This window comes from Larimichthys crocea, chromosome VII (assembly GCF_000972845.2).
Source record: "Larimichthys crocea isolate SSNF chromosome VII, L_crocea_2.0, whole genome shotgun sequence".
Classification (NCBI taxonomy): domain Eukaryota; kingdom Metazoa; phylum Chordata; class Actinopteri; family Sciaenidae; genus Larimichthys; species Larimichthys crocea.
The window spans coordinates 22,468,173-22,494,143 of record NC_040017.1 but is presented as its reverse complement, the minus strand read 5'-3'; the positions used below and the strand labels follow the sequence as shown (position 1 = coordinate 22,494,143).

Genomic DNA, 25,971 nt, shown 5'->3' with positions numbered 1-25,971 from the left:
CCAGACAAGCTCAGACTGCTGAATCGGTATCACCACTAAAATCCTATCTGAACAAAGAGGCCTTTTAAATTTAAATTCAAGTTAAATAAGTACTTGTTAGTACTTATATTGCTGTTGCTAGAACAATAAATACAGTGCGGTAAGTGTGGTAAATGCTGTGTGAGGTAGAGCAGGTTCAGTGTGTTACCGCTTTGACAACAGCAGATGTGTCAAGGGAAATAATTACTGATTAATGCATTAATTCAGTTTTTTAAATTGTATTTTCAAATAAAATTATTGCAGAGGGATATGGGAGTAAGCAGAGGGAATTGTAAAATTTAACATGAAACGATTCAAATCTCTGAATCCAGTGTTTAAGTGGTTTTTGGTTTATGCTCAGTTCTTTATTTATAACCAACATACCAGCATATTTAAGGATGTTTTAATCTTTTATATCATCACATGCTGCACACACATATTCTGAAAGTTAGAATAAAATCCTTGTGACGGTTTCAATCAAACTGGCCTCTGTGACAAAATCCTATTTTGGCACCTTGGGAGCTGTAACAGTGTAAAGGGTTTAACTGGCAAAGAAGAAGGACCTGAAAACTTCTAACAGTTAGATTTAGTAGTTTCGAAGCAGGTTTAAATCTGACTTCACAGCGGTAGCATGAACTATAAATTTTTTATTTAATTGAACATGCATGATGAGAGCATCAGGGAGCCAGACTGGATTCAAGAGTGATAATCTCGACCTTTTCCTACAGTGTTTAAACACTGTTAATAGAAATGTTTTCTTCTTTGTGTAATTCCTCTATAAAGATGCACACCCTAAACTCAGTCATTGGAGATTCATAGGTGGCAAGGACAATTTATACATGTATCTGTACAAGATAACTGGGGGAAATGTTATCAAAAATTGATTAAAACTGAGTAGTTCTCAACCCTACTGTGGATGCAGCCAGAAATACCCATAATCAGACCTGAGAGTGTCTGTCTCTGGCTTTCCAGATAATGGCCCCCTGTCACATGATTCTCCACAGTATTGATATTATCGCTTAGTATACCATTTGTGAGGTCTTCCTCCCATCACTAACAACACTGCTCCCTCAAAGGGAGTGAAGTAGATTAGATTAATGCTGACCCTTCTGCGGAGGACTACTGAAAATGAATACATCCAACACTTCATTCTGAAACACTTCTGCTAAACTAAGTCAGTGCCTAAGTTTGTTTTTTTAAAAATCACATTTTATTGTATAAATGTCTAAAATAATTAGTATATTTGACAAAATGTTCAATACAGGAACAGCATCTGCTATTGATGGCAGGCCTGCTTCTAGCTTATCTACTGCTTAGAAACAGATAGCAAAACTGTGAATTTCTCAGCACATTAATATTCCATACTGTATGTTACTGGAGTGCACCAACACTCTCTCTGAAGCATAACATGTAAACAACATGTTCCATTCACTAGAGTCCAAACAAGATCACTTTGGAAAATTCGGGCTAGGTGTTGCCAGAACGCTAATGCATGCAAATCCCTTCTGTGGTTACTATCTGTCACAATTCTAAACACTCGGTTTTCTTAGTAGCTGGTAACAATTGCATCTTTATTTGGGATATATGAGGAAATTATGTGAAAATTACAATATATATCTGTTTTGTCTTATTGCTTAACAACAAGAAACGTAGATACAAATACCTTCTGATCAGGTTGTGCAGTGGAAAATTGTAGTTTTCAAGTAAAACATTGTAAGCACAGTATCTAAACTATATTCATGCATACAGGCACATGAAAATATTATAGAGAATGGTGACGGAAACAGCATAATAAATGTGTCCGCACATCATTTGAATAATATCTGGATGTAATATGCCCTCTGACTCATTCATTAACTACCTTAAAGTGTAAGTGTTGATAAAGGAAATGCTCTCAAAGTGAATGGTTATGAGACTAGATAAGACAGGCCTGTTTTATCAATTGGCCTGTGAAGTAACCATATCTGATTGTTTTCACCTACAGTGACCTTTTCACGAACAGTATTAAAAAGAAAAAAAAGTATTTCATGTAATTTATTTTTTATAATGACTGAAAGGTCATATCTGTCACCAAAAACAATAATTTATTCTGACATTGTAATTTAAGCAGAGATGCTTCTTATGTTTACGGCAAACCGGGCTGATCTGAGGCACTCAATAAGCTGTGCCATTTTCAAAGCTATCAGCCTTGTTGATTGGAGATATTTAAGCAACTATTTAAGGGCAGCAGCTAATTAGCACTAAATCTTATCCATTAACTGAAGCTAATCTATAAATTACCTGTCCAAAGTGATCCATGTTTGAAAAACTGCACAATTACAAATTACAGATAACGTCACAATTTAAAATCAACAGGGAACAGTTACATTTTTACTGTACAGGTCTTCCAATATGCATTTCATTCAAGTCATAGAAAATCCATATGTAATTATGGTAAAAGCAAAGGTGGTGATTACTTTTTCCCAGATTAGTAATGTACTCTGTGTCACTCTCCTATGCACCTCATTACCATCTGGAAATATAGTTCAAATGCAATGAAGCTACAGGAAACAATATATATGTTGAGATCACTTGTGGAAAAAAAGGGATTCAGATACAATGCAGCTGCAGTTTCTATCTCAACTGCTGTTTTAATTCCAGGTGCAAACAGCTCCTGGGTGGTTTTTGAATCTTTCTTGCACTGAATGTGTTTGTTTTCGGAAGCTTATCACGACACATTGGACTGTTTGCATCCTTTATCTGCACTTTTTTTGTATTTTAAAATGTTTCCGTCAGCTGTAAAACGCAGTTCACAGCTGATCAGATATGCACAATGCACAAATGTTACGATGACCCAGCACCACACCGCAACTGTGTATCTGCTCTGCATTGTATTCATAGTGTGCACAGATAGCGTGATCTTAAATGATGCAGTCAGTTGATTGAGCTGTTACGGGGCCCCGATGAAGCCTGTTAGAAAGGAAATAACCAAGATGGAGTGAGCTGTCTGTCAGCTTTAACTTTCATCAAAAAGGACATTTGGTGCCTGTTACTGGGTAACACCTGAGCAAAAGTGAACCTCCCTTGACTCAGAGGTGGTACTGAGCATCTTCCCCTGTGATTTTCCACAGTGGGGGAGGTAGGGGGGAAGGTAGGGGGTGGCCAATCCACAAAACTGGCAATAAATATCCCAGCTGGGGGAAACTCTTAGCAGTGTTTTTTTTTCTCCTCCTTCTTCTTCTGCTGTGCAGGAAAAAAAAGAAAAGAGGAAAGTGGCAATACATCAGCTTCAGAAAGTGGGTCAGAAATACTGTATTGTCTCCAGGTGAAACAGGAAATTACATGTTCAACTGGTGATACTTATAGGACTGTACATGTGATGTGCCTAACTAGCAGTATATCAAGAGTACAGAGTCTGCAGAGACAAACAAATGGCAACAATGAGACAAGAACAAGAAATACTCCTAATTGTGATCAACCCAACTCAAGAGACTGCTAACAATGCTTTAATTAGTGGGAATACTGAGGAACACAAGTCTGATTGTGATTTATGTGGCATATTTTCGCAATAACTACAAGTATGGATTTCCTTTAAAATGTTCAGGAGACAGGAGGTGGGAATGAATGAAACTAGTTACCAGATGCTCTTTGTATATTACTTACAAGGATTCTTTCTGTGAGATATGTGCATTCATCTTCTATCTCTACAGACCCACTGAATAATGCGGTCAGAAATACGTTGCTCTTTTAGATGCTCAGTAAAACCTTATCATACTGAGATGTCTTGCCCTGTCTTCTTTAAATCTAACGCAAGCGCCCTCTGAAATGCTGTTAAATTCACATTCAACCTGTCTGAACATGTCCTTCATAATGATTACAGTAAAAAGAACCTCTATTATTTCAACTTTATGTTTTACCTCTGACATGGTTTACTAGGAATAAACCGGCTGCATTTTTCTTTCATTTGCTTGTCAAAAAAAAAAATCACTATTACAAGTTGCCTTGCTGTTTTCTACCTGAAAAACACGAGTTTGGGATGGCCATGAAATGTTCTCTCATGAAACAGTTTACCCTCAATTTACTGTGTTTACACACAGGGTCTACACTTTAATAAATTATTCTCCTTTTCTCTGCACTGGCACTGGTCAAAGCATACACTCAGGTTAGTCCTCAGAAAGCAAATAAATCTATTTGGAAGGTCTTGGTAAATAAGTCCAGAGATATATTTCCACTATAATGGCAACTGCCAGAATGATTATTATCCTGGCTTGTAAGGCCTTACATTTTATTTTCAACTGAATTACATAGAAATTATTAGCATGCAATAAGAAATCTCACAAAATCCACTAATCAATATTCAAGACTGATACATGTGGTTAAATTCATTATCTTCATTGTTATTAATACAAGTTATTAACTGTAATTAGAGTGCTGTTGAAAAAGGCTTCCCAATGTTGAACTAGATTCCAGAGGTACAGATGCTGAATGTGTATCTTCTGTTAATTAAAAACGAGTCCCCCTAATTACTTCTGTAATTAGAAAACACTGCATTTTCAAAAAAAAAAAAAAAGGGGGGTAAAAAAAAGAAAGAAAGAAAAGCAAAACTCTCTGTGTTGATTCGTGAACATTAACAACATTAATCAGAAGGTTTGGTTGAAGTCAGATCCAAATAAACAAACAAACAACAAACTGGCCTAAATAATGCATGAGTATATGATGTTGCTAAGCCATGTTAGAAAGCACATGCAAAGAATAGGCTCTTCGAATTTCAAATCAAATATGATTACAGTGGTATCAATAACCATACAGGCAGAGTCCGTGATATTGGCAGCAAGAGAAAATGTATAAATAAAATGAAAGGAAGAGAAACAATCCTTAAATCATCAAATATTCTGGATCGGGGTTTGTTGTCTCTAAAGACAGAAGTAATTTGTGGGTGAGCAGCATGAAGGCACTGTAAGTGCTGGATTTCTGTATTCAGTGCATAATGAATCTGAAAATGACAATTTATTCAGCAATAGATCAGGTTCAAAGGCAATGAATTGAGTACTTATACCACCTAATATATCGAGGCAAAGCATTAAATACAGAAGTAGTATTTTTGGTAAAATAAAAAAAAGAATGAGAAGCAGGCTCATGACCAGAAGGTCTCCAGTTTGACTGCACAGTATGTCTGAGAAAATCTGGGTTGGGAAAGCAAATGAGAAACACTCTCCTCCCTCATGCTGAGGTGTCCTTGAACCGGGAACAACCCCCCAGCTGCTCCACTGGAGCTGCACAGTGGCCAAATAGAGGAAAAGCATGACTGGGTGAGGCGGGCAGCTCCCTGGTGTGAACATGTGAATCTATACATATGTGTAGCAGGTTGTATCTGTGAAAGAGCAAGCATGTTCAGCAAACCTCTCCTGGAGAAATAAAGGTTAAAGAAGAAATGCCTAGAAAGCCTTACACCAAGCAGTGTATGTTAATGCTTCCCGGGCTCTTGGGGGGAGATAAAAGGGCGCTCCAAACATTGTTTATTGGGAACTGTGTGCAGCATAAATCATGTAGCAAGAAAATGGAGGCAATAACTCACCTTTCGCTTTGCTTTTTGTCCCAGCCACTGATAGCATGAGGGGGTAAAGCAAGGAAACAGCAGGTTAGATAGGTAGTATGTGGGAGTTACATTGATAGCATGATGATTATTTACTCTACCCATGGTGACAGGAAGTACTGCCGTATGGTCAGTATTAATATATACCATAACCCATCATGACATGTCAAATGTTAGAAGACACAACAAACACACAAATACAAATATCACAGCTTTATTAAATTAAACCCTAAGCACAATGAGTCATATCATTAACAGCTATCTGTAAAATATAAAAGTTCACATGGTGAATTAAACTGAGCGTAAGGTATTCTTCTGTGTTTTATATTTGTACTTTTTTGCAATCATGTTTATCGGTTGCTTCAAGTGTGCACTATGACTTAACGCTTTATTGCAGTATCTATTGGGGCAATGGAATAACTCCAGTTTAAACCAGTTATTTAAACCATTAAGTCATATTTTTTAATTTTTAATTCATGCAATAAGTATTATTTAACCAGCTACCTGCATAGAATCATAGAGCTTCCCACTGTAAGGTCAGATTTCTCTCCTTAAGGGTTAGTCTGTCTGGGAGAGTTCTGCTCAATAACTTTCAACTTTCACCTTCTGTGCAAATTAGACACTACTGCAGGGGAAAATGGCAGATTGGTTAACAATTTTCTTTCCTCATCACTCGAGAGAGAGAGAGAGAGGTGCTTTGTTGTTTTTTTTGTCAGTGGTTACATAAGGGAAGCTGCTTAGCTTTCTTTAAGGTGGCGATGCATCGTTAGGTGTAATGAGGACAGAACATTGTTACCAAAGGCTTCAGAATAGAAGAGATTAACATCAGATTTGCCAGTGAGTCTCTGATTTTTGAAAAGGACTCATTGCATAAACTGCTTAATCAGCACCGAAAGCAAACAGGAACAGAACTGTGTGTCCAACATAAGACAAAGCAGCATACACCACAGAAAAGGCCCTAATATACACTGCCATGTCTGTAGTGGTAAAAACAGTGTTGAGACAGAAGAATTAAAGCAATGGAGCTCATGTTCACCTGAAGTTTGACTTCTGAGACACAAAAGTCAACACTCGCATTCTGATTTCTCCAATTCATAAGAAGGGAGGATCAAACAGGCAACCACCAACCTCAAAGGTGACAAGTTTGTATGTCTGTCTTTGTACACTGTAAAAAAATGAATTATGGAAACACTGTAGATTTCATGAGGTGCCTCTTGAGGACTGCAAGTTATTCACAACATTTTCTAGATGTTACACATTCACAGCACACATCAGCAAAAACAGAAAAAAGCCTGTGTGAAGACTAGGACCCTGAAGGTAAACTCACTGCTGGTCTTCCTACAAGATCTTGCCCGTTAAAAGTCTGTGAGGCAGGAGGTTACATTAATTCACAGCTCACATCTGATTTCCCAGGAAATGTTGCTGAAATTGTGCTCGCAGGATATGTAGGTAAGGTGGTTTTGAAATTAAGTTTGAATTAAATTCATGTACTGTACTTTTTGTGTTTCGATGCATGCCTAAGTTGTACTTTATGCGAACATTATTTATTTTATTTCATCAAAGTATATGTCTTGTGTTCCAGTTATAAAAACAATTTGCGGGATTTTATGTGAATTACAATGGTACACACTCACAGAAAAAGTGACCTGGCATTTATTCTTTTTTGGTTCTCCCTGAATGGAGCTTCTGTCAGACCTGGAGATGAAGCAAGAATAGAAGTTTTCCTTAGAAAGACTTGACCAAATCTGCACTGACTGGGGGTCACACAGTGTGCTGTTTCTTGTGGACGTGGAGGTTGACTGACACGAGCACTTTTTAGCTCCTCGAGAAATAAGCTCCTCTTCTAGTATTTACCTCTCTTCCACCTCTGGTCGACAAATGCATTGTGTGCTGACACATCCTGTCTATTATGGGAAATGTCTAACAGCTACCAGGCTGCCGTTCCCTTCTAGCTGGAGGTGCCGGTGACATTGTTCACACCAGGCACACCTCATTTGTTTTTGCTGTTGTCAAGGATAATTTTTTGGCTTCTTACCATGTTTCTGCTGCTCAAACTTGCATCTATATTCAACATGCTCATCAATGCTGCATTCATGTATTTTCCTGCTGCTGATATTTGAGAACGGCTGGGCATCCATCATGACAATAATGACATGTTTGCAGAGGAGGCTATTTGAGAGGCAAGGCTCAATGTGTGTGTGTGTATGGCTGTGTGTGTTTACATGTGGGTACCTTCACTATTAGGTAAGCTGAGGATAAAAGACTGTCTTGCAATCTGTATTTTTCTTCAGTAACCAGCCTCCACAAGGCCGATTTTACACATAACACATTTCTTTGCATTTCTTCTACCAGGCCAGGGCAAATGTTCAGTAAAAAAAGTGATGATGTTGCTTATTACAATACCCATGGCTGAGGGCAGAATGAAGCCTTGTGGAAAAAAAAAAGTACTATTTCTGACTTAAAAATAGGTCAGTGTTAATCTGAAGTCTGCAGAAAGGACAAAATGTTTATCTATAAAAATAGGTCATTTTTTGGTGATCCTTGAACAAGCTCTTATCTGATGAAGAAACCGGGAAGACCAAACAAGTAACGTGTGCCATTCTACTATCTAATGGAAAATTCATTGTTTTTTGACACTCATTAATCTTTCTGTATGCTCCCCAAGCCTGTGCCTCTTCCTATTTTCTCCATACGTGGAAGTTATTAATCTCTGACTCCCTCTAAATGTAATAGTGTTGACAAAGTCAGACACCGCGATAAGATTCTCCTTGCTGTAAAGTGGAAATGTGTGCGAGCACATGGCAAGCATATCAATATATTCTATCTGAAAAGTGTAACGCTTTGACATTCCTAAGAGACTTTCACCAACAATCAATAGCAGCGCGCATAACACGCTTCTTTGTAAGAATGTCAATGTGTTTAACACATTTATCGCATGATTAAATGCATGAGAACATTTATTAAATCCAACACTAGACATACTGCGCACCCCTACCAGTTTTGGGTCACATTGTATACAGCCTTTATTGTAATAAATACAATAAAAATAAATAAAAATAAATATAATAAATCTATGGTTTTCATTTTAAAATTCTAATGAACCTAATCAACTCACAATTTACCTGCACCTGTAATTTGTTGGTAACATTTCAGGATCTATATTTATGGCCAACTGACTTTCAGAAAACAATAACACCAACCAGTAATAACTTAACCAGTAATCATACAATCATTTTAAAGAAATATTTTCGTTTTCATCACAGGTGAAACAGATTATACTATATCAGTTATTTGGAGGTTGTGGAAGAGTTAAATCAGGCAATCAGACATTGATTCAGATATATTAGCTTTAACATGCAACATGTGGAACTCAGTTACTAATCAACACTGGACTAAAAGCCTCCTACAGATTTCTGCTGGTATAGGCTTTTTAGTAAACAATTAGTGTGAAATGCTAAACAAATCTTGATTAGATGATTCATAATAAAATGCAAAGTAGAGAAAACAATGTTTCACTGTAGGTAATGAGTCTAGACAAGAAGAATTGCATTACAATCGTCTCTTTGAATAGTTTTTCATAACAGCAATGACCCTGTACCTACAGAATTTCCATGCCCACCTCTAAAATTTGAAACAGTAAACACTGATGTTCTTTTTTTTGCTGTAGTTTGATAACATTGTGTTAATTTGCTTACTGAAAAAACAGTGCATTATTACTGACTACTTAAGCTGGCAGAAATAATATACTCCAATAAATTAGGTTTTTTCAACAGTACTGCCTCCCTGCCTCATCACCAAGATTTAAAAATGCACTTGACATTATAACCTGAGTAGGAAAATGGCAACAAAATGTTGGCTCAGAAAATAACTCTTGAAATGACATGAAAGCTTGTTTTCAGGATAAAATTATTCTGAAAATACACAAGCGATGAAGTTACTCAAGGATAGCTGATACATATTGCATGCCCATATACCGCAAAACTATGCCTCAAATAACAACCAATGAAGACAATGCAAAACATTTCACAATCCAATACAAGCAGGCAGGGAACAATAGCTTATAAGGCTTTTCCTAACAACCAAAAAAAAAAGGCATGAATGAAACCATTTTCAGGATAAGCAGAGATCCCACACCAGAAATATGAGAGCAATATGTGCCAGAACAAAACAATAAAATAGATAATAGCATATCAATGACAATGCGATAAGAAAGCAATAAGACAAATAGAAACACAACAAGGTAGAAAGATGGGACTTTGGCCAGTTTGGCCACCAGAGGCACAAGCAGCCAGCCGCCTTGTTAGCTGTATTTGCATTGAATGAAGTCCATTCATTTATCTGTCAGACTTATTTCTCAAGTGGGGTTGCAGGCCTGTAACGAAGCAATAGTTGTTGGTCCCTGCGGTGATTAGTTTAACCGACCACTGAGAGGTTTGTCCTCTAACACAGTGAGAGTTGGCCTCTGTCCCTCAGCTGGCCATCACTGGGGTCACTGCTCTCCCTCTGCCAGTGTCACACAACAAACTCTCCTGGGACAATGTGGCTGTAAGTAAGCCTTTTGACAGTGAAACACTTCATCATATTCAGCTCACACGCACATACTCACAAGTGGAATCATAGGGGCTGTTTTTAATAGCTGCTCTGGGCAGCTGTGCATGTTGGTGGCCCTTAAACAGCAGGTAACAGAAATCTTGTCAGTAATTCGCTCTCCTTTTAGATGGAGTAATTTTCTGTGTTTTATGCTAATAGTTTTAATCTAAAGCTGCATTCCAATTATTTTTATGGTCAATTATTTTTGTATTAATTGTTTAGTTTAGAAAATTTGAGGTAATTAACTCAACATTTCAGTATTAGTGACGTTTCGCTTCTTATACAACCACTGATCGAGATTTACAGCAACTGTTTTATTTGTTGACTGTAATTTTATCAGAGCAAATGAGGACGCTGTTATTGTTATGAATGTCTAGCAATTTCTTTTCATCTTTTTCTTCAAGCCAATCACAGCAGATCAATAGAAAAGCTGTGAGTGGCAACAGACAAGTAGAAACTTTGGAAGTGACAATCTATCGAACATGAGGTGACGCAGCTGGTAAAGTTCAACAGCTGTAATATCCTCTCACCTGTGTCCAGAGTTTCATGAATAATTTAACGTTTGGATTATTTATGAGGATGAGCTGTAAGAAATGGTCAGTCCCTCCAGCTTCTCGCAGCGATAATACCGAATGAATTACCCGGTTAAAAGAGCCAACTCCTCCATCAACAGCAGTGACTCCCTTAGAGGAACGCAAGCATGTTCTCCTCTCTCCTGGCAGCACACGCAGCTGCACAGGCTTGTACGTCTGCTGCTGGTCCAATGAAAACACCACAGTATAAAACACACTGTGAAAGGTAACATTACAAGCACACATTGTGCCTCTCTAAGACGGCCCAAACCAATTCCTTCTTCAATTTTCCCATCTTGTCTCTGCTGTGTTTTCATCGGAGCACTACAAATAAACGAAAGCCTGTGAGTGTCCCTCCATTTAGAGTGAAACAAGCATGTGGAGCTGAGCAGCAGTAATTGAGAAAAAACTTGCATAGCAAGCCTCTGCTGTCAGCGTATGGATGTGTGTACGAATGTGTGAATTTGATGTGCGGTGTAAAAAAGCGCCTTGAGTGGTCGAAAAAATTAGAAAGGTGCTCTATAAGTCCAGTCCAATTACTTGTTTTCACACGGCAGTGTCATGGTGTAGCCACAGTGTGATGAATAAGACCCACTCATATTTCCATGTCATGCTGCCAGTGTAAAGAAATCAGCATGCAGTCCTTGTACAAGGTAATGGAGGCTGTCAGTAAAACCTGAACTGCACTGAAATCCAGACAGTAATGCCGAGGTTTATTTTCCTCTTTTCCTCTTGTAAGACTTATACTTGCAACTTGAAAACACACACAGAAGCCACTTATTGGTCCATCTGTAAAATACTACAGTGTTTACTGTAATGTAAAGTTTCAAGTCTATGTTATACAAGATATGCCAAAGTAGGCACTTTGTCACATACTGTATTTTGAGTACACGGTATATACGAGTTGTATGCCAGGGAAGCTGAACTTGCAATTTTTGTCTGCTCATTTCACTTTGGCTCTCTGCTCCGTTTCACATCGATTGACGATGCTCAAGTTGAGCCAAGAGCCTTCGTTTTAAGCCAAAAGACTAATTTTAACTAACTAGCAATCCATCTCTGGAAAAGGCAGAGGTAACGATTTCCAAAGTGGTCACAATCACACATGTAAAGGTTCTCTGAAGATGTACTTATATCTTTTGAGTCTTTTATTTGCCCTGCTTTTCCCACATCTGTTAATTAAAAAAAAAAAAAAAAACTTGGAATAAATATAAAACATCTAATAATTATAATCTTTTAATGTCATTATTTAATATCTTATGTTCAGTTCAATTTGGCTCTGCCAGTAGAAATATTTAAGTTATCATTAATCACCTAAGACACAATGAGACTGTCTGGCAGCACCACCATTTTAATACCAGCAGGCACTAAAAAGTGTTCATAGGTTTTAAGTCTACCTGCCATCTTAAACATGGTGCCCACTGACCCCGTTGCTAAAGAAGCTGTTTAAACTCACAGCTATTGTAGAAAACCTGCCCTTTGTTTAATTCATGAGCACAGATCTGAAGTAGTAGCTCGTAAGCAGCCATTAATCATGCTGGCAAGAACAGGAGCCATGGCGTTCAGACAGGAGACAGATTGATGCTACAATGAAGCTTGTGCCTCCGTCACGACGTGGTGGACTATATAATGCCTGTTACTGTGCTTTTCTTTTGATTTCTTCAACACCATTCTGGCCATAGCAGCCTTGAACTTTACCACAACACTTAAATCAAATCTTTGTTTTTGCTCCAGGCACAACATTTTAAGGTTTTACCATTTCAGGAGCCCATTAGACACAAAATTGCCTTTTCAACTGAGGATGTAATAAGATGTTTTCAATATAGCAACACGAAAGATTCAGGCCACAATTTGATATGAAAAGACACACACACACTTACTTTTGTTTGGTAGATGCACTGCCTGCACCCTCCAAACAAATCAGGTGTGTTAAAGAAATCTTATAATAGACCACAATATTCAGTTTAATTATACAGGTAAAACTGCTTTTTCTATGGCAGTCACAATAAGAGAAACACACCGCAACAAAGACAACCACACCGCAACAAAGACAACCACGGTGCCTGCAGTTTCTCTATCACTCAACATTACCTGCAAGATGGTTTATGGTGTGCACACCACAGGGTGCACGACACCATGCCATGTGGATCCTATAAACTGAGATGTTTCAAAGTGATTTTAGAGTGTCCATCTCTACTCCACACTCTACTAGAAATCAAAATACTTTGGTTTACAGAAAATTGCTCGACATTATGTGGCTGCACCAATGCCTTGCAGAAGCACCGTGCATGCAGATGAGGGTCCCCGCTTAAGGCAGTCCTGGACTCAAACCTCCTAAGTCTTTATCTGCCAAGCCCCAGGACAATGGAAGGCCTGCACACACACACACACACACCAATCTCTTCCTCTGACTTTAGTCATGATGGTGACTCTGTCAGACTTCATATCTTCATATAGCACACAAGGGAAATTCATAATTCCAAACCCCAATTTTACAATCAATGTGGTACAATAATGTTGGGAACGAGGTTTTATCACAAGTTTAAATGAGAAATACCTGCACATTATGTCCACATTTGATTTGATAAAACAATAATACTCCAATCATTTCTCAGATGAGAATATTTATTTTTTCCCTTGTATCCTAAGCACCTGATTTATACCTCGGCTGAAGCACCGCACAGTTGGGATAGATAGGGCTGTGTAAGTTAATGCAGTCTGAACTGAGCCCCAAGAAGAGCTTTACAGTATTTGTTGGATGACGACAAGCACAAGACTTTAACGTCACAGAAATTACACTCCAGGAGAATATTTACACAAAAGTGTGAGGGATTCGTCCAGGGGAGGCCATTTATGTTGAAAATGTAACCTAATATTTATGAAAGCAATCTTATGAAAAATGTGATGAACAGAAGGAGGGACTGACACATGCAAAAAAATAAAAATAAACACATACTTTGCTGTATTACATCTTCACTTTGTGCCATTCAGTGGAATAAAAGACTGACACAAAAGTGTTCACAGTTGTCTTGCGTGTGAAAGTCAGTTTTATATTTATTTGTGTTTACATGAAGTTAAAACCCTGCATGACGCCTGGCAGCTAGCTTGGGCCCAATTCCAAGTTTTTTTTTCCCCTGCCCTGATTTTGCACTGTAATGTGTTGTCATGGAAAATATTTAAAGGTACAACAGATTTGGTGCCCTTGTGTTCTGCAAAGAGGATTTCAAGCTGTGAAATGCTGATAATGCTGTTCGCTTGGAGCAAATGCACGTCACATCTATTGAATGATGTGTTTCTCACCGCGTACAAATGAGTTTTGATGCTATTTATGGAAATCGTGTTGGGTGATGTTAAATGAATAATTGAACTATTGGGTCAAGCTTCTTTACTTTGATTCATCACTGGTCTGTCATGTCAGGCCTGTGTCCACCTCTCTCGTCTCTGAGGTAAAAAAAACAAAACAAATATGAAAGACGTGGGGGATGTGACGTTCTCAAGGTCATTACATGTCGGAAAACAGCAGAGAGAAGATCGTCACTGGTGACAAACCCTTCAACTAAATGTAATTCAAACAAACGCTCTGCGGATAGGGCTGTGTTATACATAACCACATGTGAGACACACTTGCACGCACACTCACTTCATCACCCTCCTGGCATATCAGTCCCTTATCTTTCAAAACACACTCACCGTTGTGTTCCATGTCCCAGTGATGGAATTCTAAAGAAGGTCAACCACTGGAGAGTACTTTTGTCCGCAAAGATAATCCACCTTGATGAATCTGTTCACATTCTTAAAGTGTCATCCTTAAAGCCTTTTGGAGGCATCAACTTCCACCTCGATATGAAATAGATGCTTCATAAATCTTACCTGCTCGCAAACACTAATGGCGTTTTTATGACACATCAGGCTGAAATGAAAACTTGTCAAGAATGACAACATGTGTTGGCGATGTTATAATGAGGGGCACTTGACACGCTCTAAGAACAAAAATCAAACAAACAGGAGAAATACTGACTTTATTATTTGGCATTGACAATAAAACTTTGTATGGAACGTCAGAACGGTGGCATTGAAACCTAAAGTCGAAAAAGAAAAGCAAACAATGGCGCTGAAAATGTTTTTTGAACTGACATTTTTCAGCATGTACTTCCAATCTTATTGTGTTTTGATTCTGACAGGCTTTTTGTCTTCTGATTGTTTTCCTCATGATATTCTCTTATTGTTTTTCTTTGGTGTTTTCAGCAACAATCTTCTGTCTCTCTAGGCATGGAGAGGATAAGGGCAGAGGTTGGGGAAGTGATTTCCATATACTCTATATAATGAGGCAGGAACATCAATGTGGATGACCTCTTCTTACACCTTGTACACACTGACTTTTTCATTGGTGGAAAAGCTCATAATCACCACCTCCATGTTCCGCCTTCTATATGGTTGCAGGTTGTATCAACTGTGGGGTGTATTTTAATGTCATTTTGCCCAATGAAACATTGCTAAATAGCAGTTTTATCTAGTATTGCTAGTGAAGATGTAGCTAAATCTTTAAACCATCCGATAGAATTTATTTCATGCCTCTTCCCAAAGAGAAAACATAAAAAAAAAACATTGTTTAGTTCTTGCAGAAATAAAAGTTTTTCACGATATGTTGCTATTAACTGACTGCTGGACTGCTCTTAAGGCTCAGTGTCACCCAGGCTCCACCAGGGTCACAGAACACTTGTTCAAACACAAAGACAGCTTATCCATAATGCTTCTGGCTGTTGCAGATTCAAAAGTCCAAGTCACTGATGTTGGGGTGCCTATGGCAAGGGGAGTGTTTCTAGTATTCTCTGTAAATCTGCCTTTAAACACCCACCCGTATTCTTAAAAAAATAAAAAATGCTTCCAAGACTCCTTTGCATTTAGAAATGGCATCCTAATGGAGTTCTTTTCAAAGAGTACTTCATCTCCACCCTTCAAGGTTGCTTTTATGACCACATATCGTCCATAATTATTAACCTACAGGAGGACAGCCCGAGACCCTCCTGGAAGCAATGCAGGTGGAAAGTAAGTCCAACATTACCACAAGGCAGGTGATTGGGGTCAGAGGGACCAGTTGACCAGGAGGAGTCTTTCGGCAAAGTGGAATGAAATCTCTCCAGAGTAAAAGAAAACTTCTTTCTATCCAGGCACCACTGTGAGAGAGCAATTCCCATGTTTTATTATTATTACATTTTCTATATTTGTTTTAGTTTATAGTAATGGGTATAAAACTCAAGCAGCAGAAAAATATTTATCAGGCTACATTAATCTCTTATCTCTTTTATATCCCTAATCCGTACTCTGAGCTCTCCGCTCTCCAGATACAAAAGTATGAGAATACACAAAGCCAAGCACAAAAAAAGTTGTTGTGAGACACAGATCACAATAATTTCTGACCCATGATACTTCAAAGGTACAATCATTACCTATCATCGTCATAAAATGATCAAAGTCATATAACTAGAGTATACAATGAAAATCAATTATCAAATCAGAAAACATTGCAAATGTCTTTGATTCGTGATCTTTTTAACAAAAATTGTACATGGCCTCAGAGCATGTCTGCCATACTGAAGGCACCTATTCATTATATAGAATTTATGGAAGTCAAAGCCCTTCTCCGATCCTAACTAAAGAAAAAAAAAACTACAGAGAAAGACAGTGAATGAAATCAAAAGCCTGTCATTAAAAAACAAATCAATAGAACAGGACTGTAAGTGCATGCTGAAAAACTGAGCAAGTATTTCGAGGTCATATTTTTATGCCTGTGTCTTAGCTTTTAATAAAAACTTTTGTGCTGTGCAGTCTTTCATGGTTTCTTTTTTCGGTTGATGTTTTGATTTCAATACCACTGTCCTGTTGTTTAATGCCATTGAATTTTCAATGCAGACTCTATGTATAAAGGCACCATTTTCTAACCATAATAATGAAGCTATTAGCTAAAACAAATAAAGTAATGAAGGTTTTGTACATGGTGTTGGTCAAGTAATTTTGGGGGACAATAAATATATATATTTACATATATATCTATTGAAGTTAGAAACAAGTGAGGCAGGTTTATGGGAACAATGTGTGACCAAACGGTGATGAGGGTATTTTTAGAACAATATAAGAATATCCATAGGGTAACTTCAGGTTTAAAGCTGTCACTTTGTGTATGCATATTATTTTTTGATCTTTATGTATTACTTTCAAATTAATTTTGATACACAGGTACAAATCCATAAAAACAAAAGAAATATTATGTCATGGTTCAGATAGCCAGGAGCTTTTATCTCATGCCAATGATAGTCACTGCTATGTGTCTCTAAATTAAGACATTTTTAATAAACAATGTTCTTGTTGCTAAGATTGTGCTGATCAGGACCATCAAGACAAATTAACCTCGTGAAACTAATAACTTTATTCATGTCAGTGCTTTATAGCATTAGGCTAAGTAATGCAATTAACAGCTACTGTGGCCTCAGTTCAAAATCCATTAGTCATGCTTATCATCTATTTTGGTATTATTACAATTGAGTGTAACTACACAACATTTCCCTAAGTGTTGAATAACAGGTATGTCAATGCAATGTACTGAGCACAAATGCCACGAAGGTGCTGCATAAGTCTGAGTGTTTGAGCTGCACGGGTTTGGAAAGAAATTCTAAATTAAATTAAATGCATTTACTAAAGCACATTCAAAAATACTGTATTATGATGTGGTTACACGATTCTGTAAAGTGGAGGCACCAAGGCAGTTTGTTGACAGTCTAAATATTTCCTGCTGAGAGCTGTTAAAGACATGCAATCATTGACTGATTAAAGTGAATCAGCATGACCAAACAGAGCTTTTATTTTTTTTAGCTCATGGCAAGACTCAGTCACTGCTCAGTGCCAGCTGGTCAGAGTCTCTCTGTGCACTGAAAAGACTCATGATTCACGTGATTTGGGCATTTGGCAGCTTTCTCTGGTCTTTGACATACACGGGAATGTGAAATCAATTTTAGCCAGTAAGTGAAAACCCCTTTCATTGTTGCCGTAAGAGGTTGATTTTCTTTCTCTTTCTCTTTCTTTCTTTCTTTCTTTCTTGATTTATCATTAGTAGCTTTCTTGCACCCTTCCCTTTGACTGCAAATAAGCAGGTTTTGAAGAATTAACTATTATTATTATTTTTTTTTATTTGTGAAAGAGAAAATGTAATTTAATCATAAAATACAAACAATTATCCAGTGTTTACCACACAGTAATGACATGGTTTGCAATATAATTTGCAGTATTTGTTGATTAGGCTGACAAAAAGCAATTTGGGTAAGAAATGGAAGCCTTTTACTATTTATTTTTATTGACAATGTCACTGTCGGTGCAACTGTACCTTTGACTGAGTAATCAGCTTCATTCAGAGGTAGTACTTATTTTTTTTGGCACATTATCCAGCAGTATGATCAATAGTAAGATGATGACATAATGTCACTGTTTTGATAAACATACTGAGTAAATCGTTCCCCTACCATCTTTTTTAGGATAACCTCCACTCTGGTATAGAACAGTCAAGTTAAAATCAATCTGGGCCTTAGTGAAAGCAGCCTGAGGATGAGGGGAGACGTGTGAAAGCAATGACCACTGCGACCAGACACACGTCCTGCTGTGGTTGAGACGATGTGTCGGCTGGAAATGAGCCAAAAGATGCACTGAGTGCAGTCTTCAGACTGGTTCTGAGGCAGGGTATGTGGGAATTCACTTTCCTCTGACACCAGGCACACTGCGGGTTCTGGCAGAACAGCAACCACTTGGCTGACGGTGGAAAATCTAAAGGAAACTGCTCGCCTCGCAAACACCCCCCGTTGGACAGGGTCATTCCTGGTAGCTCAGTTCCCACTGCCATAATTTACTCTTAATCCCTAAAAGACTCTCTTTCCCTTCTAACACAATGCATAATGTCTAGGCAGAGCCAAACAAAACACAAGCCTCATGTTTAGCAGCCCTGTTATGTTTATTGATGGATTTAGCGCAATAAAGGACGCAGTTTGAAAGAGAAAAGAGCGTGGTACAAAACAAGATTGTGCATGGAACAGATTTGTTTGGGTTCAAACAAGGCAATACTTATCCACATTCATCCCTATGGATGCAGTGGATTATTTATGACACATCTACTGTGTAATTGTTAAAGTAGGTTTTCAGAGTGAATGCAGAGTATGTACGTGCAACTTAGATTAGGAAAATCTCCCACCATGACTTCTGCACGTCACTTTCCCAGGTAGACATTTCAGTCAGGACAGGATTTCTTTCACGCTTTTTTTCAGGTGAATAGGGTTTTTAGAAAAAGTGTGTTTTATATTATATCTTTAAGGGTTGGCTTACCTAAATTTCAAAATACCATTTTCTCACTTATAGGACCTAAACACGTCGATATGTTTGGTCTCATCTGTTTAAAATATTTGCAGATTTCTAATTCTATCCCAATTCAATGGAATTCATTAAATCATTTGTTTCTTGTGCCTACAGCAATAAAGTGTATTTACTAAGAGTAATGGGTCGATTCTGATACAAAGTTGGTTGTTTCTTTTGTAAATAACCCAAATAACACAGACACTGATGGTAGCTAGAAAAAGTGATTCTGGAAAGAAATATTTCTGTTCAATTTAAATGCATTTTTTAAAATGTAATATTGCTATAGAAAAGAAATGTGATAAATGTATCTTTTTTTAAAGTTGTGAGCCCCAGAATTTAAATTCCATTCATCTGTATCATACTGGGCTGGTGTCAGAAATCAAAAATATGTAGTTTTTTTTTTGTAATTTGGGTGAACTGATCCTGAAGAAAACTAAAAAGATAAAAATGGGTTTGAGAAGAAAGACTGCCTGTTTTATTAACTGTTTTTTAAGGAGTTCTTATCTTGGGCTTCACTGCATTTCACTGCCTATAAGGCATCTTCCTCTGAGCACTGCCACATATTCTAATTAGTGCGCACACAGGCTGAGTGGGCTCTTTAAAAATAGCTTCCCTGTAGATTAGCAGAGCAGAGAGGTACAGAGCAAGTACAGTATAGGTATGATATGATATGATATGATATGATATGATATGATATGATATGATATGCTCTTTGTGGGGGGAAAAATTCATCTAGTGCCTCTGTCTTTCAAATGAATGAATTCCTCATGTGAACAAAAACTGACAGTGCAAATATGATTCAACTAGACGACATAAGATGGCACATTAAAATATATGCTTTAACAGATGACTTGAAAATGGCTCCAAGGTGCTAGAAACCTTGCGATCACGCTTTGGAGCAGTAGACATTTTCTCATCTGTGACAAAACTTGAGTGTGCTGCAATTTAATGGATCAGAGTTCTGTGCATGGGCAACAGATGGGGGTCTAGCTGGCATAGACCTCATTATTGAGCCTCCAAGCCCTCCTTTCTCGCATTGCCACCTGTCCAGCAGGTCTAATGTTATTCTCGCACCTGGGCAGGCCATCACAAGCTATCATCAAAGTTGTGCTCTGAGGGCATCCGCTCTTTCTGCAACATGTCACGGCGAATATAAAGGGAAGTGACACACATTCACCTTGAGACTGTGCCATCCACAGATTAGGAACATTTTAAAGCATCTTAGCAACAAGATAGTTTTGCATAACCCTTCGCTGTAGAAAATAATGAACGGAAATTTCCCTTGGCTAAACTGCGAGGGTGCATCCACATTTATTTGGTTGATTAAGAGATTATTTATTCAAACCACGTCCTCCTCAAACAAAAAAAAAACTAAACTCCCTCTTATCTCTGAGCAAAACCGTTCCAATCATGGGAAGGAGCAGCTGAAAATGATTCAAATGGGCGAGAACAATGCTGTCAGAAGCAGCTGAGCATTCCATATGTATGAAGATAACCAGTGTTTCAAACAGCTGAGTCCACTTGTTTACTTTCTCTACAAACAGGAGACTTATGAGGAGTTAGCCACGTCTGTCATGCCATGATTATTCCCATATTTCTGTGTAATGAGTAGTCTTGGAAATGAGTCACCGGCATTCTGAAATGTTTTATTTAGCTTTTCTTGCCCTTGTAGTTGTGTCTTTGATGCATCTGCTCTGTATGGTAGTGTTGTGGCATTACTGTAATAAAACTGCATTCAACATGTTATCTCTTTCATTATACACCCCGTGGATAAGAAGAGATTTTCTAAATCCTTATGAAATGGATGTCAGCCTTCTACTTATTATACTTTTTGGAGCCTGCACTCTAAGTGGCAGTCATCTCTGCTCATCCATCATGAGTAATCGGTTGTTTTTTTGCCTAGATCGCCACGGATATCTTCAGCTAAGAACAAACACCTCATCTGTCATCAGGACTGTGTTGCATCATTTCAGTCTGTCCACCACAGCTGATGGCAAGAGTATGAAGGGAGACATAAGTTGTTAGGATGAGAGCTTTGTAACATCATTCACAATGTGTTGAACTGTCAATCCTTGCCTACTGATGCAGGCCATGTGCGTCTACATTGCTTTCATTACCAGAGCTACTTTTTCAGCACAAGGTCTAGAAGTTGATTAAAAGCATGTTTGCTTCGAGGCAGGAAGAACAAAGGTTTCACACAGCGCTGCACAGGGAGCTCAGTATATGTACAGCTGCCATTAAAAAACTGTAATATCAGTTTAGCCTCTTGGACCCCAGCCATCAATAAGAAGCTCTTCATGACTGACAAAGGCAAACAGGCAAACAGCAAACAGCTCACAGGCACAATCCCACCTGATAAGGCACATAACCTCATTCACTCTTCACTAGAGGAGTTAATCGAGTCAGGCTGACATCATGAACTGAGATAATGCCAATAAATACCATTTTCTCACACCATGTTTGATAATTACAGCTCTCTAATCCACCAATTGCCAAGGTCTAAGGGTGAAGACACTGCTTTAAGATAAGGCTCCGTAGGTTCATTATTGCAATCACATGGAAACTGCTGATCCATTGTGTATTAATAGCAAACACTCTAAAAAGCATTTCATGTTGCCACCAGTTCTTATTCCCCGTGCAGCAACACTGAAGAGAAAGTGGAATGAGTTTTGTTTAGCCCAAGCAGCTCTTGCTAATGGGTCTTGCAGGAGTTGTTGTTTGTACTGGACTATTTCGCCTTTGTTCAATTATGTATTCGTGGCTTTACTCTTCAGTCCACAAGAAATAGGAAATACATAACTATTGACTGCTGTTGCCAAGGTAAGCTTCTCACATTCTCAAGGCAACAACTTCAACATGTTCTGATCTCAACGAAAAAAATGTCTCTTTCATTCGCGTCTATGCCTTCTGTGCGATGTGTAATTTTGCACTGTCATAACTGATATCTGTGACAGTCTTGCTGATAGTTCCTTCATAGACTAACAATCATCAGATTTGCTCATGTCCCCATGTTGACAGAAAAACAAGAGCTTCAATTTTATCAGCAATGTCAGTTCAGTAGTCATCCCAGTCAAGCCACAGTGAATGCCCTTGACGACAAAATGCTCTTCAGTGCAGGCTATTACTCATGCATTTGTTTACTACATGCCACAAAGAGAAGGCATGCAGTGGCGTTCGCCCTACTTTTATTAACCCACCTTCCAAGCAACATCCCCGCAATTAAAATAAAATCACCTTCGATATGTGTGTCTCGATTGCAATGTGTCTGCAGTGATAGATGCATGGTGTGGCAAGTGGCTGTTCACACACCGTTGCTGAAGTATCATTTCAGCCCCTGGAGAGAGGGCACAGTCGAGGTGGGGTATTGGCTAAGTGATGTCCCTGGCTGAGCCCTCCATCACACTCCTTGCAAGATGGACAGAGAGAATACTCTTCCTCCACAGAGATTGATTGCCCGCAGTTGGCTGTCGGGAGGGATTAACCTTGTGAGCTTAGAAATGTAAGGTTCTGTCTGTGTCTTCATAAGCATTTCCATCAAAACTGGTAAATCTGATATGTAGGAGTTTAGAATAGTTTAATAAAAGGTGTGAAATCAAAGACTATTTCAGATGTAAATGATTGACTGGACATTAAATTGGCGGTTAACAGAAATTTAAAAAGTATAACCTGACTTTTAGGTCAAGAAATTTAATGACCATTGTAAATTTCTTCTTCTTTTCTACAGTATAAATAAAAAATCATCTTCATCACTTGACCTTGAATCATTTATGATGTATGGACCAAGTGAAACACATATTGAATGAGGGTAAGGCAAATGAAATTGCCTCATGCACTTCTTTAAAACAATTTCCCTCAAAAAGGTTTTTTTTCCCCCCATGTGCATTTTTTTACCATGTAGCACCCAAATGAGTCAACAGAAATATTAGCAGTTACACTGTGTCCAAATTCAGCCAGTTTGCACCAGTTTATCTTGTTTGTCTTCAGTTTATCTTTTTATTCTGAAGCCTTGGGAGATTTTCAGATTTGCTTTTCCTTTTGATTTCCAAAAAATGCACGGTATGATGAACTAAATACATGACAGCAAAGAGACACACGTTAATTTCTAGGTACTACAGGTACTGCAGATCTTTGATTATTTGCACTTCAGCAGACTAAGAGTTGCTTTTATCATTTGACCCCAGAAAAATGTCAAACTGAAGCTCGTCCCTGCTATTTTTCAAATGTCACAACTGCCAATTTTTACAGAAATTCAACAGAGCATCACAAAAACAAGAATTTCACATATCAGACAGTCGTCCTTTTTCATTATACAGTTTAACTGCTGGTCTCGCTTCAATCAAACAAGCCAAACTCCACCTGCTTGAGATTCATGTCATCTGTATCACATAATTAATACCAATCCTTGATTATGGGCTCCATCATGATAGCCTGTTAAGTTCCTAATGGATGCAGTCTGCATGAATTCAGATTTTCAGCAGAGCAATCACTGTTCACAGCCTGAACATGTGCCAACCACATACACATGCAGCTGGAAACTTAGGAGAGACTCAGGCAGCTTTCAAAATCCCCACATGAAAGGAATTAACATATTTCTCTATCTTCATACATTATTGATGATGCTTAATAGCGGTTTTATTAAAAAATTTGAGTGGTAAAATTTTAAGTCAATGCAAAAAAAAATTCAGGCAGTTTCAGATTAGTAAGAGCAGTCAATTACAAAATAATGAGTGGATGTAATTTTTCCCATCAGGCCAGTCTGAAGCATTTAATCTGGAAAACCTCCACTCATTGAGTTTACCAAAATCCGTGACGTTAACAATAAGGGTTCCATTTCATTGTTGTTGTGGTTAATTTAATGAAATAAGGAAAAATCAGGGTTCACCGTTTACTACAAAAGCTCTTGAAATGGGAATTTAAACTGAGATTACAGAGCAACAACATTTATATTTTCTGCAGCTGCAATGAGAGTTTTACCACGTCCTCTGTGCATATTATTACTGGTTACAATTTGATGTGCTGATTTTTATTGACTGTGACTCATCTCGACAGTAGAATATTAACTTTCCTATGTTGATGACAAAAAACTCCCATTTTATGCTAGTACGGTGTTTATGCAATTTTGAAACAATATGTTTCAGTCGGTCGCTAAACATTCTCAACACACTGTAGCTGCTTCTCAACTTAATGGGCAAAGCCATCAGATTGTCCGTTCTGAAAATGTGAGTGGTGAGATTGAACCATTCAGCAAATGTGCTGTAAAGCTGAAATGTGGTGGAATGGGGTTGACTCTGTGGGTTGAACAGTAGCGGCGATCCCCTTCACATTACACAAAGTCATTTGATTCAGTGTTAATATGAAATGATTAATGGGGCTTTAACTAACCTAGCCACCCACAAAAATTAAAGTGCAACATAAACTGTAAGGTAATGTTACGCATCCAATCTGGTAATAAATCTGTTTTGAAAAAAGCAACTTTCTCCTTGAAATGAGTAGCACTTTAGGAAGAACCCAAGACAGGCCTATTCAGTAGCACAACATTTTGCCATATACAGTAGTGAACCATATGTACCATATATCTTTTGGGGGAAATTGTAAAATTGCTCTCAGCAGCTAATGAGCCTAAAAGACACCTCTTATTTTTCTTTTTGGACAGTATGGCTCTAAAAAAAAATTTGTACATCTAGAAACAACCGATTTCACCCAAGATGTGCTGGTCATAGATGATATCCCTGATGAAATTAAGTATGACTTACAAGACCTCAGTTTATATCAGCCTATAATATCAGCAGCTCTACAGTAGTATCTAGGCCACATTACTGGCACATCTGTTGTGAGATGAACATCCCATAACAGAGCCACAAGAAGAGATTGCTCTGGTTTTACAGGCCAGCAGATACCGGACCGCTGATTGCAGCCCAAACAACATTTTACACATGAACCACAGTAAAAGTAAAGACTGGAACAGCTTCAGAACCATCAGAAATCAACCACAAGTTTATGATTTGTTGACATGGGTGACAAAACATCAGATTATCTGGCCACATGTGGTCACAGCTAGGGTGCTACGATCAAGTAATCAAGCTTGACAAAGGTGTAAAGATGAGATTGGATTTGTCACAATATTTCGCCGTTTGTGTGGTCTCACAGTTCAATTCATGATTCTGTGTTCAGGGTTTAGCTGACAGCGTTTGGAAATAAACACTAACCAAGGACAGCAAGCCTAAAGTATTTCAGACTCCACTGTAAAGCCTGACTGTCTATATTTTCAGTCGTTGGGGAATAATATTTAACTTTGATATTCCTTTGGTACATTTACACCTGTCATTGATGTGAATGTTAGAATAATGTCCAATTAGGTCAGACAAAAATAGCAGAGCAAATAAATCATGTTCTCTGCTCCTGAGAAAGGAATGCACATCACAGACTGTCAGGTGTGCAAACGAAATTACACCTCCCATGGGGAACACGGACCATGTACTTCATTATTCCTCTTTTGGAGAGAGAGAAAGAAAGTGCACTCATCGCACTTTTCTTACCCATACAGCTACAGTACCATTATTTCTGACACCAGCAGCTTGGCCTGACAGAACTACTACAGCATAAGCATCTGGGCCAGCATCCACACTGAAAAAAGTGAACTAATGAGTGTCTCGGTTATACTGTAGGTACACTACTGGACTAGGGAAACACCAGATGAGTTCTTCTATGTGTGTGTTATAGGAGGGTCAAGGCAGGGTAAAAGCATGGTCTGCTGGCTCTGAGGTCTGCTTTTCAAGAATCAACCAGCCACATTTGGGTAATGACATTACATTGTTGTACTTTTCTGTTTAC

General features: G+C 38.2%; 1 protein-coding gene across 3 annotated transcripts in view; it reads right to left on the bottom strand.

The window, feature by feature from the left end:
* Window positions 1-25,971, bottom strand: part of cadm2b (cell adhesion molecule 2b) — a 144,278-nt gene that overhangs the window by 33,678 nt on the left and 84,629 nt on the right. For 2 of the 3 annotated variants that reach the window (XM_027280708.1, XM_019259394.2), the window contains one exon: window positions 5,573-5,599. The exons of the other annotated variant lie outside the window; for it this stretch is intronic. In XM_027280708.1, the coding sequence (XP_027136509.1) occupies window positions 5,573-5,599 (27 nt within the window). The remainder of the gene's footprint in view (window positions 1-5,572; window positions 5,600-25,971) is intronic. 3 annotated transcript variants of the gene reach the window in all.